The following is a 16,415-nucleotide window of genomic DNA, read 5'->3' on the forward strand; positions in this document are numbered from 1 at the left end:
GATCTATGGCTAAGTGGTGCGGCATGGCTTGCTGATGGTGAGCCATGTGTGCGTGCTACATGGCCCAGGCTGGTGGCCTAAGCACTGGCTGCATGGCCCAAGCTGGAGGCTTGGATGTTGAGGCTGCAAGGTATGGGTTAGAGTCGTGCGCTGGATGGCATGCCACTAAACTCGCTGGAGTACGGTAGGGGCTGTGCGTGTGTGCGCGCGCGCGCACTGGGTGGGCTGGCTGTGCGGCGCATGGCCTTGCGGCACATGGGTGCCGCAGGGCCACGCGACCCATCAATGTGCGCATGGGCCTGCGCACTGGAACTCTCATGCGCGCGCGGCACAGTGTTGCGTGCAATGCCGCCTGCATGGGCGCGCGGCTTAGTGTTGGGCGCATGGGCAGACGCTCACTAACCTCGTTGGCCCGCATGCTGGGCACCCCGTGTGTGTCACCCCATGAGCCAAGGCATGCTTGTGGGCTAGCCAATGTGTATGTCTCCACCATGACTAGGGCATGTGCGGCATCTCTAGAGGCAACTCGACATGGGGGTCTAACAAGAAACCACCTGACGCCATCAATGATGAGAGAACTAGAAGGACGCCATCAAGTGCGAAACCCAACGGTCCGAAAATGTGCCAATAAAATCGAAAGGAGAACTGTCACTCAGCATCATCAAATAACGAAAAAGACGTATGAACATGATCTTAAGCTGGGGGGTAATGGCCGCCTGTTTCTAGGAAAGAGGATCTTCAAAGCAGGAATAACGGGAAAGTATATAGCATAAAGACCAGGGCAAAAAAGAATTCTCATCGGACTAGTCTGATAAGAATTGGCAGGGTAACTAAAAATGGGTTTTTCCCCCTATCGGCCCACAGGGCAAGCCCATTAGAGACAACCAGGAAGTAAGTCAGAGAGCTCAACCGGGGCCAACAACACTCCTTTAAAAGGAGTCAGTGGGCTTCTGTAGAGTACTTAACCCATGAGCGAAACCCACGCTTGGGGAAAGCGGGCGGTAGGGGCAGATGAGACTCTTCGCCCTGACACCTCTCCAATGACACCCTACCCTCGAGAACCTACACAAGCAGGTAGGTAGGAAATACAGGGAACCCTTTATCTTCCTGATAGCAGGCATGAAGGGGCTTAACAGGAAGCGTCTGCAGAAAAAAGTGTGTCAGGGAGCCATGCCACATTAATTGTGCCACTTCCCGAACCCTACATCGTATTAATGACGTTGATTTAGAAGCCACGTTACATTAAAAGATCTTGACAAAATGAACAGTGGAAATGACATAGACTACTCAAAGCCAGGTACTAGCTGCCCCCACCAAAAATCTAGTATAAAAGTCAATCTTTAAGTACAAAGAACTATTTTTTATTCATCTAAGCTTACGTATAAACTATTAAGGAGATATATTGACTTTAGCATCGAAGACTCTCTGGCTATCACTAAGGTCATCTATTCTCTGTGTTTGCTTAAATGTGCAGGTGAAAGCCCAAAGACCCGAGTTGTTAGAACCTGGCCGAAAGGTGCGCGAGTTAACAATGAGTATAAATGTTATATATATGTACTGATATTTTGTGTAAGTATAATTTATCAGAATTGGATAAGAGCCAAATAGTCATATAGTCTTGCAGTCATTTAATTGTATTTGTAAATAGTTGTGATTGTGAAAATAAATTTGTATCTAATTGTATAATATGAGAAAAATATTTTGTTATTTTATTTTTTAAATTCATTTTTTTAAAGAAAATGATAAACGAACCAAGTCAAGTCGAGCACTCCACTTGATTTTTAGTAGCGTCTCAAGTCGAGTTTGAACATAAAAAAAGTCTTATTCAAATTGTGTTCAAGCATTCAAAAAAGCTCGACTCAAGTTAGAATCGAGATCAAACATAATTTTTAAAATAGTCGAGCTGAGTTTGACCAAACACTACTCGCTCAAAATCAACTAGATTTCAACCCCTACCTCCAGCAGCCCTTGTAAACTTGACTATAGTGCAAACTTTAAACACTGTCAAAGGAATCTAAAATTTGGTTTCTGCTATCCAATATGATGATAACGCGTGCAAGTCTTTGGCCATATATTTAAAAACAAGCTGCGTGTAAGTATATATCCTATCAAATGCTTGTACAATATTTTAGTTAGACTCTCTTTTTGTTATAGGAGCTATAATTTTATAACTACTACATATAATACCATATATATAATTATATACAAATACAATATGATGGGTTGTTGGTCTACATAAATTTATAACAGATGCTTGCAAAATAGAGTTTTATAACCCATGAGATTGAATCTCTACCGTTTAATGAAAAAGTATTCATGTGTCAATGCCCAACTACTAGAGCAGGCGATGTCCTGTTAATGAACTGCAGGAGGAAGCCAAATCAGTGGACAACAAACTGCTTAATTTTGCTCAACAACAAACAGTTCCTCCACATTCTACTTATTTGCTCTATCCAGCAGGTAAATAGTTCGGACTCTTCCACATTATACTATTTTCACAGTATTAACGCCTTAGAAAAAGTGGGGGGGAAATATGTGTATATGATATTGCAAATGAAAAAAGGGGGGCATTTTTCATTTTATTTTTCTGACGACAGTCTCGTGTCAACGCGTCGAAACACAATTTCTATATATAAAAATATATAATGACAAAAAATCGAGATATTGGAAAGAAATGTGGGTCAAGAATAATCTGATCTAAGATGAAAAAAAAGAATACATTTACCGCTAGTAAGATAATATTGGTATGTTTAAAACCGGTAGCAATCTGGAGATCTGGGCAGGAAGCTAGCCATGTCTCTCATCGAAATCCCCAGCAGCAAAATCCGAGGTCACCCACCATCTTCTATACCCCAAATTCATCCATGAGAAGCTCTAAACGCCAATTGGAAAATTCCAGAGCGGGCAAGGGATCCCAAAGAAGTAGAAGACTATTATTCTCCATATTTTATTCTATTGAGAGCTGTTGGAAACCTGGCTCTCATTTGTACTATCCAATAAATCCTGCCAAAAGAATTTCTTCAAAGAAAAGCTCCTGCAGCATTACGAGAACACAGATTGATTATATGGTGGTGGCAATTAAGAGAACCAAATATCCAGCATCAGCAACAAACAACATAGCCGATACAGCAAAAGAGACCCACCAAGTCATTATCACTTTTCACACGTAGCAACAATGGTAATTTAAATGACCTCTCTCAATTTTTTTTATCAGTCCCATTTTTTGAGAAGATGGATACATTTCATCGACAATTAAAAAAAGGAAGTCAACGGTGGTTATTCATCAAATGAACCTAGTTAGAGGGAGACTAAGAAAATCTTGGAAACTTAAAGGCTAGAGGAGTATAGAATGGCTGTCACCCAATGTCAAAGTGCTTTAAAAAAGAAACTTGAGATCCTTGATGTCCCTCATGTTGTCTTTGAGACTTTAGTCACTTCTTTCCTTTCATATGCATCACGTAAAACAAATTGGATCATTTTCCACAATGTCTTGATATGATGTCCATCAACCCCCAGCCTTCCAAACAACCCCACTCCCTCCCCCTCCCCCGGGCCCTGGCGCGGCAGCAAGGCATCACTCAACTAGTCTTGATTAATTCTTGAAGGACATAGGACCTTGTGCCCCAAAATAAGACTTAGCCTATACTTCTTACCTCTGCTCAGACTTCAGAACACCATAGCCTTCATTCTGCTTCAATCCTATCCTTCACAAATAACATAACAAAGTAAGTGTCAAGCAGGGTCCAACTTCAGCCTCACCCAGCTCCCACAAAAGTAGCATGAAGTTCCCTCCTCACCTCCTCATATAACTAGCCACCATTGCTTCTTTCACAAAGCAACAGATAAACGTTTCAGTCACAATGATTTTGAAGGAATCTGCCTCCAACACATCATACTTTCCCCACCTTGAAACAATGTGCTTTGTGGAGAAGTTTATACTTTCCCCACCTATGCTTCAAACTTACCATGATCCTCTAAAAGAGTCCTCCATGGATAACCAATGGGGATAACTTTAAAAAGACCCTTCTTCTTCAAGCAGAAAATATGTCTATGGAACTTTTCTGATCTCTCTCCAATCCCACTTGGGTATACTTCGCAGAAACAGAGACAAGCTTGAGGCTTTTCCAAAGGTGAGCCTCTCTCAAAGAGACTACTTCTTCTAACCCAGCCCAGGTCTTGGGAAGAGAGGAGACTAGGAATAATAAATTGTTGGTCAAAACGATAGTAATTCCAACTCCCGGCCTGTTCCTCTCCCAAGATTGATCACAGAAAAATAGCACAGAGAGAGAGCTACAATAAATTGGATTATTCAATAAAATTTACCTCTTCTCCCATTCAAAATATTAGATTAATCTGACCCCTCGAAAATAACCACCCACAAAATGCACATCCAAGTAACATAGATGCCACAAAATAAAGTGTGTTCAGATTGGTTAATAATATATAGCGGTTCCTCTCTTTCAAAATCAATAATATGGTTGGCTTTGCTCAATATGGTTGAATTTCAGAAGAGTAGTTTAAATTGTAGCCTTTGCTCAATGCACTTGACATAGTTATTTTGCTTGATGTGTAGCTCCCAATAAATTCAAAACTAGAATCACATAATTTCCAATAGCCAAGTTGTAATAGAATGCAGCAGAATTAAAACACCAGGGGAGTAGAGAAGAAGAAACATACTCAGAAGTAACTTTAGGTGGGCAGAAGCGGCTGTCTCTCATCAGATCCAACACGATGACTTGCCTATAAAGACAAGTTAATAAGGAAGCACTAAGTGAGTAGAACATAAGAAAACTGTACAAACTAAGGTCTGAAGATTCATACCTCTTCATTTGCTCCTGCTGCCATATTTATAAAAGAATCCTTTGACCTGATGAGGGATAAATATATTGGTAATTGCAATGGAGGATAAAAATGTACAAGTCACGAAGTTGCCTAAAACACAACTGAAGCAAATAATCCTAAAATTCCCAACTTGCAAAATCACATCAAAATATCAGCAAAAAAGTGAGCACTTACCTGTGGTTATTGTGGACATCTATCAATTCCAGCTTCCCATTTTGCTGTTCGTCTCTGACTTTAGATAGGGGTGAAAAGAACTAATGGGACAAAAAGAAGCAGAAGATATCAACAAAAAGACAACCAATAAATACATATCACTTTTATCTAGTTTTTCATCCCTCAAAAAGTGTCTCAAAGTACCTGGTGCATCGAGATGAAGACAATTGAAATTCCTAACAGAAAATTTACAGTCAAAGTATGACCAAACAAAGCAGCAGATGCTATGCCTGTAAAGATTGTCGCAACTGTCGACGAGTACTTCTTCAAAATCGTATCTGAACATATCAGACAACACTCAATATATATGATTGCTATAATTATGCACAAGATGCAAGTAAAAAAAATTTGTCATTAACAAGTCTCTAGCAAACTTTTTTTTCTAAATGCTAGGATAAAACAAAAATCTGCATTGAATAGATGCTACATTACATATATGGATTCACAATAGATTTTGAACTGGAATACTCCATGCAAAAATAAAAAAATTGAAGGAGAACAATAAAAATACAAAACAAAAGCAAAACAAAAAACAGAGAGAGAAAGGGGTGGAATCAAATAGTTGGCTGAAATATGAACCTGCATATTTGAAGAAAAAAGATGATAGAATTCCTTGTGCTGCATTATTAGCTATTAAAAGCATAGTAGCTTTTGAATGACCTTGCAAGATATCAAAGCTACTAGGACCTGAAACATTAGAGTAACATAGTGAGGCCAACAGCCTAGTTTGATTAAATATCTCATAAAAACAAAAGCAACACAATTATTGACAAAGGATACAACATTAAGAGACATGCAATTGGCTTCACTATGCTCGACATTGTTCTTGAAGACAAAGTTCAACCAAAATGGAGTTTTAAAGACAATGGGAGCAACCACCCAATCATAGTATCAGAAGAAACCATTTCAATTCTACTTTCATTTGCCGTAATGGACTACCATTTTAATTTTCACTGTTTACTCTCAACAGGATTACCAACAGATCATTATTTATCCCCCACACTACCATGTAGTATTTAGAGAACCGTTGAAGATGGCTATAGAAGACTATTTTTCACAATAACTATAACATGAGTAACTAATAAAACATGAGAGGAAACAGAAAAATATTCGACCACAAACAAGAAAGTCAATTAGGTAATACAATCAACCACATGAAAGGAAAAGTAAAATAGGGGGCAGGGATACTGGTAATATCATTTTATCTTATCTTGTGTGTACCGACGATACACAATTGTTATGTGGGTTAGATCCAAATATCACATCCGAGCCCTAAAACCTTGAGGCTATGACTGAAAGTTCGAGAAGCCCCAGGCCTACAGGACCATAGTTTCTTGCATAATTATCTTGTATTACATATACTATGTTGGGTGGATAGTTGATAGAGGCTTTTGGCTGCGTTATCAGAAATTAATCACTTAAGATAAGTTTCAAAAAAGGAAATTTATCTAAAAACAATTCATAGACAGCTTGGTGTATATGTGCAAGAGGAATAGGTATCTGTGGGCCATCTTTTATCACATTGTCAGGTGGCTAGTGCTCTATGGAATGAAATCTTCAGTCGGGTTAGCTTGGCTTGGGTTATGCCCAAAAGCATGGAAGATATTTTGAACTCACGGAGAGGAATAGATGGCAGTCCACAAATTGAAGCAGTGTGGAAAATGGTTCCCATATTTCTCATTTGGTGAATCTGGAAGAATAGGAATGATAAAAACTTTGAAGATCTGGAATGGATGACAGAGGAACTCAAGACTCTTTTCAACACTAAACATCGCTGGTCCCATTGACTTTCTACATGATTTTCTTGTACCTCTTTCTATTTCTAGCTAGATGACTCCCTTGTACACACCTCGTTGCACGTGGATTGCACATTTTAGTGTTTTTAATAAAATGTTTAGAACTCATCAACAAGGAAGTATCTGCGAACAATCGGTTTTTGATACAATGATTATGCAAATACTAATTTAGGTACATTTATTTGCCAGAGAAATATAACTGAAATACACTGCAATCATATGAGAAAGATTCCCGTTCATACCTTTGATAACTACAGTTCCCAATATTCCTAGAAAGTTGAATATAGCACCATACCCATACAGAAATAAGTTCTGCAAGTCAAATATGGAGATTCAAAATTTTGAAAATAACTTGCCCAGAGTACACTTCAATTAATTGCTAAATATCAGAACTTAGATACAACAAGATTCTGGATGTAGGATATGGACCAAAAATCTAAAACATATTTAGTATGCTGTAGGTAAGGAAGATTGACCCAAATATGACTGCCGATTAATACACTATTCTATTGAAGTCAATTAACCAAACCAAAAGAACAGGACCAGGAGCTCCAATGAACCCAATGTCACTGGTAGCCATGGTCAAGTGTGTGCTTTCTTGACTTTCAACAGCAGAATTAAAGGGAACTTCAACTTTCTAAGGCTAGTCCATATTAAAGATAAAAACTTTATCTTGGGACCAACAATTTCAAATTCCAGCCCAGGTCTCATAACTGCACCCACATGTCACTTGGTATGCTTTGATGACCATAATGGGTACCTCTTCCAAGATAAATTATGGAAGAATTAACAAAACGTTTTCAGGAAAGGAAGGCATAATTCAAAGTTTGATAAAGGAGCAAAACTTACGCTGCTTCAAGTACAAATTGCTAGATGGTACTTGCTATTTTCCTTGAATAAAATAATCAAATAATGCAACTCCAAGTCTTAAATTGTTGTCAAGACAAAACAGAGAAATCATTATACTCAATCTTAGCATATCACCTGGAGGTAAATGCTTGTATCATATTGGCTTTTCAGAGCATATTCATTGTAGACGGAGGCCATGGATGGGACAGTTACCTGTAAAATAAATAATTTACAAATTATATTAGCCACTAACATTCACAAAGTTTAAAAAATAAGACACACAACTGTAAACAGAGAGTAGTTCCTCCAAACTTCCTTCATATTGAGCATTCCAGCAGCATATTAAGCAAGAGAACAAAGACCAGAAGTCACTTACAAAGATCAGCGTGCAGATGTATGCACCTGTGGCAACAGGAATACCCAAAGCAGTAGTACCTTCAGGTAAAGAACGCAACTGATTTACGCTAATACCAATGAGCAACAGAGCAAGAGCTTCCCACTGTAACAAGACAAATAAATCAGTTCCACACAGACAACAAGCAAGGAATAAAGAGGTGTATTTTCAAAGGTGAGCCTAAAAGGAGCTGCATTGCCCACTCTCACACAACAATAAGAAGAGCAAACATGGTCAGACATAACATTTCTTCCTTTTTGCTGGAAAAAGCAATAAAGATGTAGTACTAACCTGAATTACGGAAAATCGGCGTCTCATTATAATCTTTAACAAAACAGCAATTACTAAAACCTGCATGTCCATGGCCAACTATCAAAATCTTTACAAGACTTCTACTTTATTTACATAAGAATTTAACAAGAATAGAAGTGAATATTGAAGGAAAGCTTCCACCAAATCACTAAACTAAAATTCAGGTTGAGTAACTAAGCTTTCTTTATCATTTCACAGGGTATTTGATGAGATCAATCCAAAAATTACACATTGAGGAATTTTTTATACAGGGTATCCTCTGATCCAACAGTTACGCATCAAACGATTAAAACTCATCTTTGCAGCCATATAGGTGAGGAATTGTTTACACAGGGTATCCTCAGATCAAACAATTACACTCAAATGATTAAAAATCACTTTTGCAGCCATAAAGGCTTCTACAGGATGGTGAAAACGACACTTCAATATGCCGAAAATATTGAACAAGCATGCAAGAATGTGTTGCTAAACCATCATAATGAGTGGAAAGTGAAGAAATGGAATACAAATGAGTATTCCCTGCCCATACTTGAAAAAAAAAAAAAAACAGTAGTTCCCTAGAGCAGGACACATTGCTGTGTGAGATATTCAAACAGTAAAAGCTAAGCAAATCGAAAGGAAGAGCACTAAGATGCCATTAACAAGCATAATGGATAGCAAGCTACCTTCATGTTGCTCAGCATCTTCACTGTTGCAGGATTGAAATATAGCTGCACAATAAATGACCATCTATTACTTAGTTTATGATTTTAATGAAACATACAAGTTCTCAGAATAACCATAACTGGATAAATTAATATGCAGACTATTCAACATAAAACAGCAGCAACAGATGCCAGAACGCCTAACAAGTTTACACATCAGCCATATCAGGTAGCACAGGTCAGTGCTGATAAAAGTGCGCTTAAACGCAAAGCACCAAGCCCAATGTGCTTTGCTTACCAAAAGCGAAGCACATTTAAGAATGCTTTTGGGAGCTTCTTGTGTGAGCTTAAAGCACAGAAAAGTGCACTACGGTATTTTTTTTAAAGAAATTATAAAATATTAGTTCAAGACCAAGAAATGATGTAAACAAATATTCTCAAGTATTTAGTTAGCATTGAAGATCATTTACGTACCATGGTGCCACATGTATATGCTTTCAACCCAATATGATGGTCCAAGTTCACTTTCTAGATGAATTGATATTTGATTTAACATAGAAGTCCATACCTACAGTTCTTGAGCTTTTTTTGTCATGTCCTTTTTGGTGTATTTTGATTCAACCATGCACTTTAGTTTTATTATGATTATCAAATGTCGTACATATGTATATTTAGTAAAGCACAAGAGAATTAAACAAAATTTCATATAAAATTCTATGATTATCAAATGCCAACCGATCTCTTTCAAGTGCATTTTAAAGCAGCATCTCCAATTCTCCAGTCAGCAATTACAGTAGTTGAGTTCCCTAGGTGGGTCATGGTACAATGGCTACCAAGCTTTGTATGCCATTCTGTAGTAAATTACCATGCATTTGAACAATCTGGAGAAAGGTTACACTTCTTCTGGGTTAGTATAACTGGCATTGGTGCATCCTGCTCTCCCTAACCTATATCTCTTCTTTCATGTTTAGTTTTCCATATGTATGGCATCTCAGAGCTTTGCAACTATATGAATTCTAATTATGATGGTGAAAATCTAGTTTCACAAGTCCTAACCATCTAACAAACTCCAGTTGATGGCTCAACAGAAAAAGAACCAAGGCATGCACTTACATCACTGGATGAGCATCTAGAATTCTGCTTCAGCAGTGCCTAGCCACCCGAATTCCTAGTCCTAAAAAGACAACCTGGATGTTCAACATTGCCAGGCACTTGTTTATGCATGATATTGACAACAAAGTTTGTAGAAGACTTATGTCAATATTCAAAGAAAAGACTGTGTGCATGAGCATGAGTGTACCCTAATTTGACGTGCTATCTAAAAGCACAATCATACTCTAAGGGGACCTATGTAAGGATTTACCTGCATCGTAAACTTTAGATAGTTATTAATAGCATAAAGAAGTGCTGGAACAGCAAGAAGCACGTTGTTTCGAGCTGCCTACAAGAAGAAATCATATTTCTTACATTAGATGTCTCTATGTGTGAGTTCTCAAAGTAACAGCAAACAAGAGAAGTCAAAGATGCATGCCAAATATACAGGATGAGAACAAAAAACAAAAGAAAGTCTGAATTTCGAATTAGAGATTAAGTATAAAAACAATAAACAATAATTGAACATTCTAAGTACCACATCAGGCCATGCAAACGGAAAATGAATACTTACTGAAAGAATAAATCCACTTAAAGGAATTTGCAAAGGTCAGAGACTATTTGCAATACATAAGGAAAGTGGTGAATGGGATCCCATATTACTTAGAAAATAGCAGTTAAAGCACTTTATTATGTATCCAAAGGACTCCAATTGTAATATTGACTAGTCATTTTGGAGCATAGGCTTAAATGTGGATTGGGTTGTCCTTGGATCATTACAAATGGTATCAAAGCCAAACCCAACTAGAAGGGTGGCACTTGAGCCATGCCACCTATGATGGGTCCCACATTTTTTTTTTTCGTTTTTTTGTGGGGGCGGGGGGGAGAAGTTTGAGCCCTTTACAATGATACAAAATGACTCCAATTGTAACCTTGACCAGTCATTTCAGGGTATATGCCCAGATGTGGCTTCAGCTTTCCTTAGGTCATTACAATATCACCAACAAACAATGCTCCTCTATATTGATAGATCAAAGACCCTCTCAAGGAGTCAAGTGACCTACCAAAGCAGAGGTTTTATAGTCCTAATATTACTTAATCACATTTAAGCACTTAGGCACCTACCAAAAGGCCGAATTGGACAATTTCCAGCCATTCATGCAGAGTTTACCAAACCCGTCATTTTATATGCATTCCAAATATCATTTTTTTAACCATCATATACAGAGTATAAGAAAGTTGGAATAATGATGTTATAAGGGAAGGAATTGAAAAGCATATCAACTTCTTTTGACTTTATACAAAGTAACTTAATAACCATCGAATTGATGCCTGATTTGTTTTGAAACTTTGTACACATATTTTGTATGAATCAACGCCCAATAGAATCGGAGGCTGCAAAAAGGAAGCCTACATTTGCCTTGTATCCATGGGCATCTCCATTATCCAGTATAATTTCAGTTTCATTTTAACCATTCTTTTATTCAAGATCAACAATAATATCCCACCTCCATGTCCTTAATATAAGACAAATAATATTGAAACCATCAAGTTTGTATAAAATCAAAACTAGAGAACTGCAATAGAGCTACCTCCATGAATACTTGTTCGATAAATAATAAGAATTTCATTAAAAAGCGAAAAAGGCTCAATCCAAGTACAACAAGACGTGTATAAGAAAATCATACAGCTAGAGCTCCCTCCATGGATATCTGGATATCTATATCTCAATTAATACAGCACTTTTAAAAACAGTCATCCTCTCCACCTTAAGTCTAAACAGTCATCCTCTCCACTTATAAATCTAAAACTTGGAAAAGCATGGTTTAATCTTATTACTATGCAAAATATGTCTTGTTTGAAAACTAAGAGTTATGCAACATAAAAAAAATGCATCTTATTTCAAAATTTGAAGAACACAAGTGTCGTGAGACCAGTGATACCTACCTGCACAAATGTGGAAACCGAGAGAAGAGGCTTCTCCCCTACTTTTTGATGCCTAGCCTGCAAAATAAACAAAAACCTTACCAAGAATATAGAAGCTCTTGCCCTTTAAGATGTGTAACATGATGCATATTGGAAACTACTCTCCAAGACAGTGTAGTCAGTGAGAAAGTTATTCCAACTATCAGACCAAAACCTTCTCTCCCATCACACACAAATAAAACACTGTCATCTCCATCACATGCCAGAACCGAACAACATTTACTAACAACAATAAGTCTACCTACTCAAGATTGCAAAGTCAATAAATTGACTTGAATTTACTTAAACTTGATTCATATATGTTCTGAAAAAAGAAATGATATAACAAGAAAGATAAAGAAATAAACAAGTATACCTGCAATATGAGCATAACAACAGCAAAGATAACCTTTGCAACCTCTGTTAAAAAATTAACACTAATTGGGCTAAACTTGAAACTCCCATCCACCTTGGACATATAAACCAGAATAGGCTGCAGGAAAAAAAAGAGCATAAAACATTTCAGATCATCTAGAACTAAAGACAGAGAACTTCCCAAAGGAATCATAGCAAAGTCGTGGCATTCAATTAACAACCTGGACCAAGATCTCACATGTAATTTGACTTATGAACATGGATGGGCAACTTCTCTCCCATTTTTGTAAAAAATTTACAGATTTGGTAACCACAAGAGATGATAGCAGGATGTTTAAATAATTAAATCAGTACAAATCAACACGGTAGAAAAGATAGTGATGGGAATGGAAATGGCAATAATATTATTGCCGGCAGCTACAACAATGGCAGTGACTTAGCAGTTCTGGTTGTAGAAGTTGGGAAGAGGTGAATGGGAGCACCATCACAGTGGTGGTTTGACCATGTCAGTGTAGGTGGCAACAACAGACTATACCGCTGGAGGGTGGTGGCAGCAGCAATAATTTAGCATTCATTCGTTGATGGTAGTAGGATGCCAACAGCAATGATCATTGCAGGTGATAATGTTGGCGATACCTGTGATGGTACTAGTGCATATAGTTGAGGCAGTTTACTCAGCCATGTTATGTCATGTAGAAAGCCTTTTAAAAACTTTTGGAAAACTCGAATATATATTTCTTAATTTCTACTTAATATAAACTTGTTCTCCATAAGAGACAACAAAATACACAAAGGCTACAGATTTCGTTAACACTTGGTCATGGGAACAAAATGAAAACAATGATTAGAGATCCTCTAGTGTTCAACCGAAAGAATATTTTTGAAATTTTGTAAATTATGAAAAAGAAAACAAGCATTTCAATCACCAAAAGCACTTTGGCTCTATTGACTTGTTTTCAAGACAAACGAGTCCATAAGCTAAGCATAAAGAACTAGGTTTCAACTGAAGTTACAAGTTTCAAGTGCAGAGATCACAGCCTAAATTTCAAATTCATTGAACCCCAAACCAGCAACCATAAAGAAAAAAATGACACATCTATCTAAAATAAGACAAGCCAGCACTTGACCCATATTGAAACCTGTGTGACGAGGAAATGGAAGCATCTCATACAATCCGTATTGAATTAGGAATACATAATTCTCTTACTTCATTAAACATAACTGTTCTAAGTCTAGTGAGAGCCCAGACCTGGGAGGAGGGGGTTTGATGCATGAGAGATTTATAAAATATTCTAAGCATTGAATGTATACCTATCAAAGGAATCATAGATTACCATACTTGCGGAGTATGACAGTAAAAATTTTACTGGTTCAGATATGCAAAATACCTGTAAACCAACTAGGAAACAATCACCAACAACCAAGATGATGTTGAGGGCACGTTGCTTGGATGATACCCTGCTCTTGTATTTATCATAAGCCCTCGACACAGTTTTGGCAGCAGGGGAAACCAACTTTGAATGGCAGACGCTGCATTCTATCATCCCGTTCGTCATTGGTCTGTCCCAAAACTGTGACACTCTAACCAAAATTGTATCTGCAACCAGAAATTAGTAAAGACTTATCACTAGCCCTCTAGGGGTTGAACAAAAAAAAAAATTGCTCAAAATCTATAATTGTCAAACTATTACGTGCAAATGCCAATCATAAACTACGTATAGATAAACTGAAAATATTAAACATAGATTCAGATCAAAACAACAAAGGAGACGCTTATGCTCCATATGGCTGCTAACAAATGTGGGGTATAAACGTAGAACCAAGATTTTGAACCTTAAATTTTCCTCATTATTGAAAAAAAAAACTAGACCGACAGAAATATACAGTATGATAAAGGAAATCTTTTCAAAGTACAAAAGGCAAAAGCCCATATCATTTGTTTTATTATAAAAAAGAACTTTCTAAGCAATCAAACAGAAAATAAATGCAATGCAACTTCAATTATCCATTGCCAATAAAAAATTATACAGCTATATTCAGTCGCATTTCATTAGAAACATAAGTCGCAGATAATTCATCCAGATCTCCCTTCTAAAACGATTTCAGAGTAACTCGGAAAAAAAATAAAAAAAAACCTTACATACACACACACAGCTTAGATCTTGCTTCTTATGCAACAAAATGGAACTCCTAATACAAATATTAGTGCATTGCAAGCATAAAATATAAAAATTTAAATAAACCAAATCATAAAAACCACCTGATAAAAAATGCCTCCAAGCCAAGCATTAATCAAAGAGGTTAGTTCCGTCTCATCGGCAGTGGAATTTCCCGCCAGATCGGCAACTCCGGCGGGGGAATTCAATTTGCCTCTATACACGATTCGTATTGCCGGCAGTGAACTTCGCCGCCAGATCCGCAACTCCGGTATCGGAATTCAATTACCTTTCTGTCCGGGTCTGAGATTAGAGACTCAGTAAGAGAAATGCGTAAGAGAATTTGGGGAACAAGAATACTCTCTCTTCTTATGGAATTCGGATACACGCAGATGCGAGGAATATGCAGAGAGAGAGAGAGAGAGAGAGAGAGAGATATCTGGTAATAGTATCGTAATTACTTTTTCTTTCTATTTTGCTTTGAATTCACCCAAACACCGTCTCCATGCCCTGTGTGCGGGAAAACGACCTACCGACGCCAGCGAAGGAGACTGCGTGACGGACCAATGGGCAATGAGGAGTGAAGCTTGTATATGAAGGAGGTGAGTCAAAGGTGAGTCGCGGCTCGTGGGTGGATCGGGTGAGGTAGGAGGGTCGGTGACGGGATCGCCTCCTCTTTAATTAAGATGCAGATTTGTATTTCAGGTTGGCTGTATCTTTCGCTTGATTTCAACTTGTTGCCATCCAAAGTTTAAAGTAATTCGCTTTGTTCGTAATTATTTTCTTTTTTCTTTTTTTTTTTAACTTCCGCCAGTTGCAGTCAGTCAAAACTGTGATCCCAGAATGTCACAGTCGGGAAAATGTCAAAAGTGAAATTACGAGCAGAGGGCATTAATGACCTAATCCTAAATATTTTACTTTACCAATTTTGTTGGGAGAAAAATCAAATGTATTGAAAGAGAAAATCTAAATTTTTAATGTTTTCCTAATATATACCATATTGGAATGTTTCCTTGTATTCTAAGAGTTATGACATTGATTTAGTCAGATATAATGTGATCTATTAAGGCTCAGTTTGGATTGAGAAACATTCTTAATCAATCTCATTTTATTTTATCTCATAATTATAATTTTTATAAATTTTCACATAAAATATAATAAATAATTTAATTTTTTTAGATTTCAAAATAATAATAATATTAAAAAATAATATTTTATTCAATTTTTAATTTTTAACTTTCATCTTCTCATCTTAACTCATTATCCAAACTTAACCTAAATAAATGGCTAATGAAAACCAATATTTGCATGCATTGAATTAGACAAAATCAAATTATCCTAAGTTTTAGCTACAGTAACCGAAAGAGATGCAATAAATTTGGCTTCAAATATACAAAGGTCATCTTAATTTTTTATTCTTATTTCACCTAGCCGAATAGTACAACTTAAATTTTAAAAGAAAAGTTTTTAAAATATTAAATTAGCCGAAAAGATATTTACGTTTCAAAAGAAAAAAAATCAACGGAAATGTGCGCTGTCAATTATGATAATTAAAATAAAATATATTTTATTTGATTAAAAAATAAAATATAACCACTAGATCTGTAAGATATGATAAAAAAAAATTCTTAAAAAAATAATAAAAAGTTACAATTAAATAATATTATATCATTATATAGAATTTCGAACTCGTTTAAATAATAAGATGAAATATCATCCTGTCATACAACCTTCATGGTATAAAGGGCAAGAGCTTGCTGCACACAAGAAGTTCATA

The 16,415-nt window shown here is 36.9% G+C and overlaps 1 protein-coding gene across 2 annotated transcripts; it reads right to left on the reverse strand.

Moving 5' to 3' along the window:
- Positions 1-2,604: 2,604 nt before the first annotated feature.
- Positions 2,605-15,587, reverse strand: LOC108987592 (CMP-sialic acid transporter 3). Of its 2 annotated transcripts, XM_018960526.2 has the most exons (17): positions 15,100-15,587; positions 14,743-14,941; positions 13,871-14,079; positions 12,484-12,600; positions 12,090-12,146; positions 10,414-10,491; positions 9,072-9,116; positions 8,386-8,445; positions 8,077-8,199; positions 7,836-7,913; positions 7,094-7,163; positions 5,635-5,742; positions 5,200-5,333; positions 5,017-5,096; positions 4,822-4,867; positions 4,678-4,740; positions 2,605-3,034 (listed from the first exon to the last, which is right to left on the reverse strand). In XM_018960526.2, exons 3-16 carry the CDS (start codon positions 14,036-14,038, stop codon positions 4,690-4,692), a joined length of 1,215 nt encoding a protein of 404 aa, XP_018816071.1. In that variant the 5' UTR covers positions 14,039-14,079; positions 14,743-14,941; positions 15,100-15,587; the 3' UTR covers positions 2,605-3,034; positions 4,678-4,689. The 2 variants fall into 2 exon arrangements, with proteins under 2 accessions (XP_018816071.1, XP_018816070.1); XM_018960525.2 differs by having other exon boundaries at positions 14,743-15,351.
- Between the last annotated feature and the right edge of the window lie 828 nt (positions 15,588-16,415).

The sequence above is a fragment of the Juglans regia genome, chromosome 7 (assembly GCF_001411555.2).
Source record: "Juglans regia cultivar Chandler chromosome 7, Walnut 2.0, whole genome shotgun sequence".
NCBI lineage: Eukaryota > Viridiplantae > Streptophyta > Magnoliopsida > Fagales > Juglandaceae > Juglans > Juglans regia.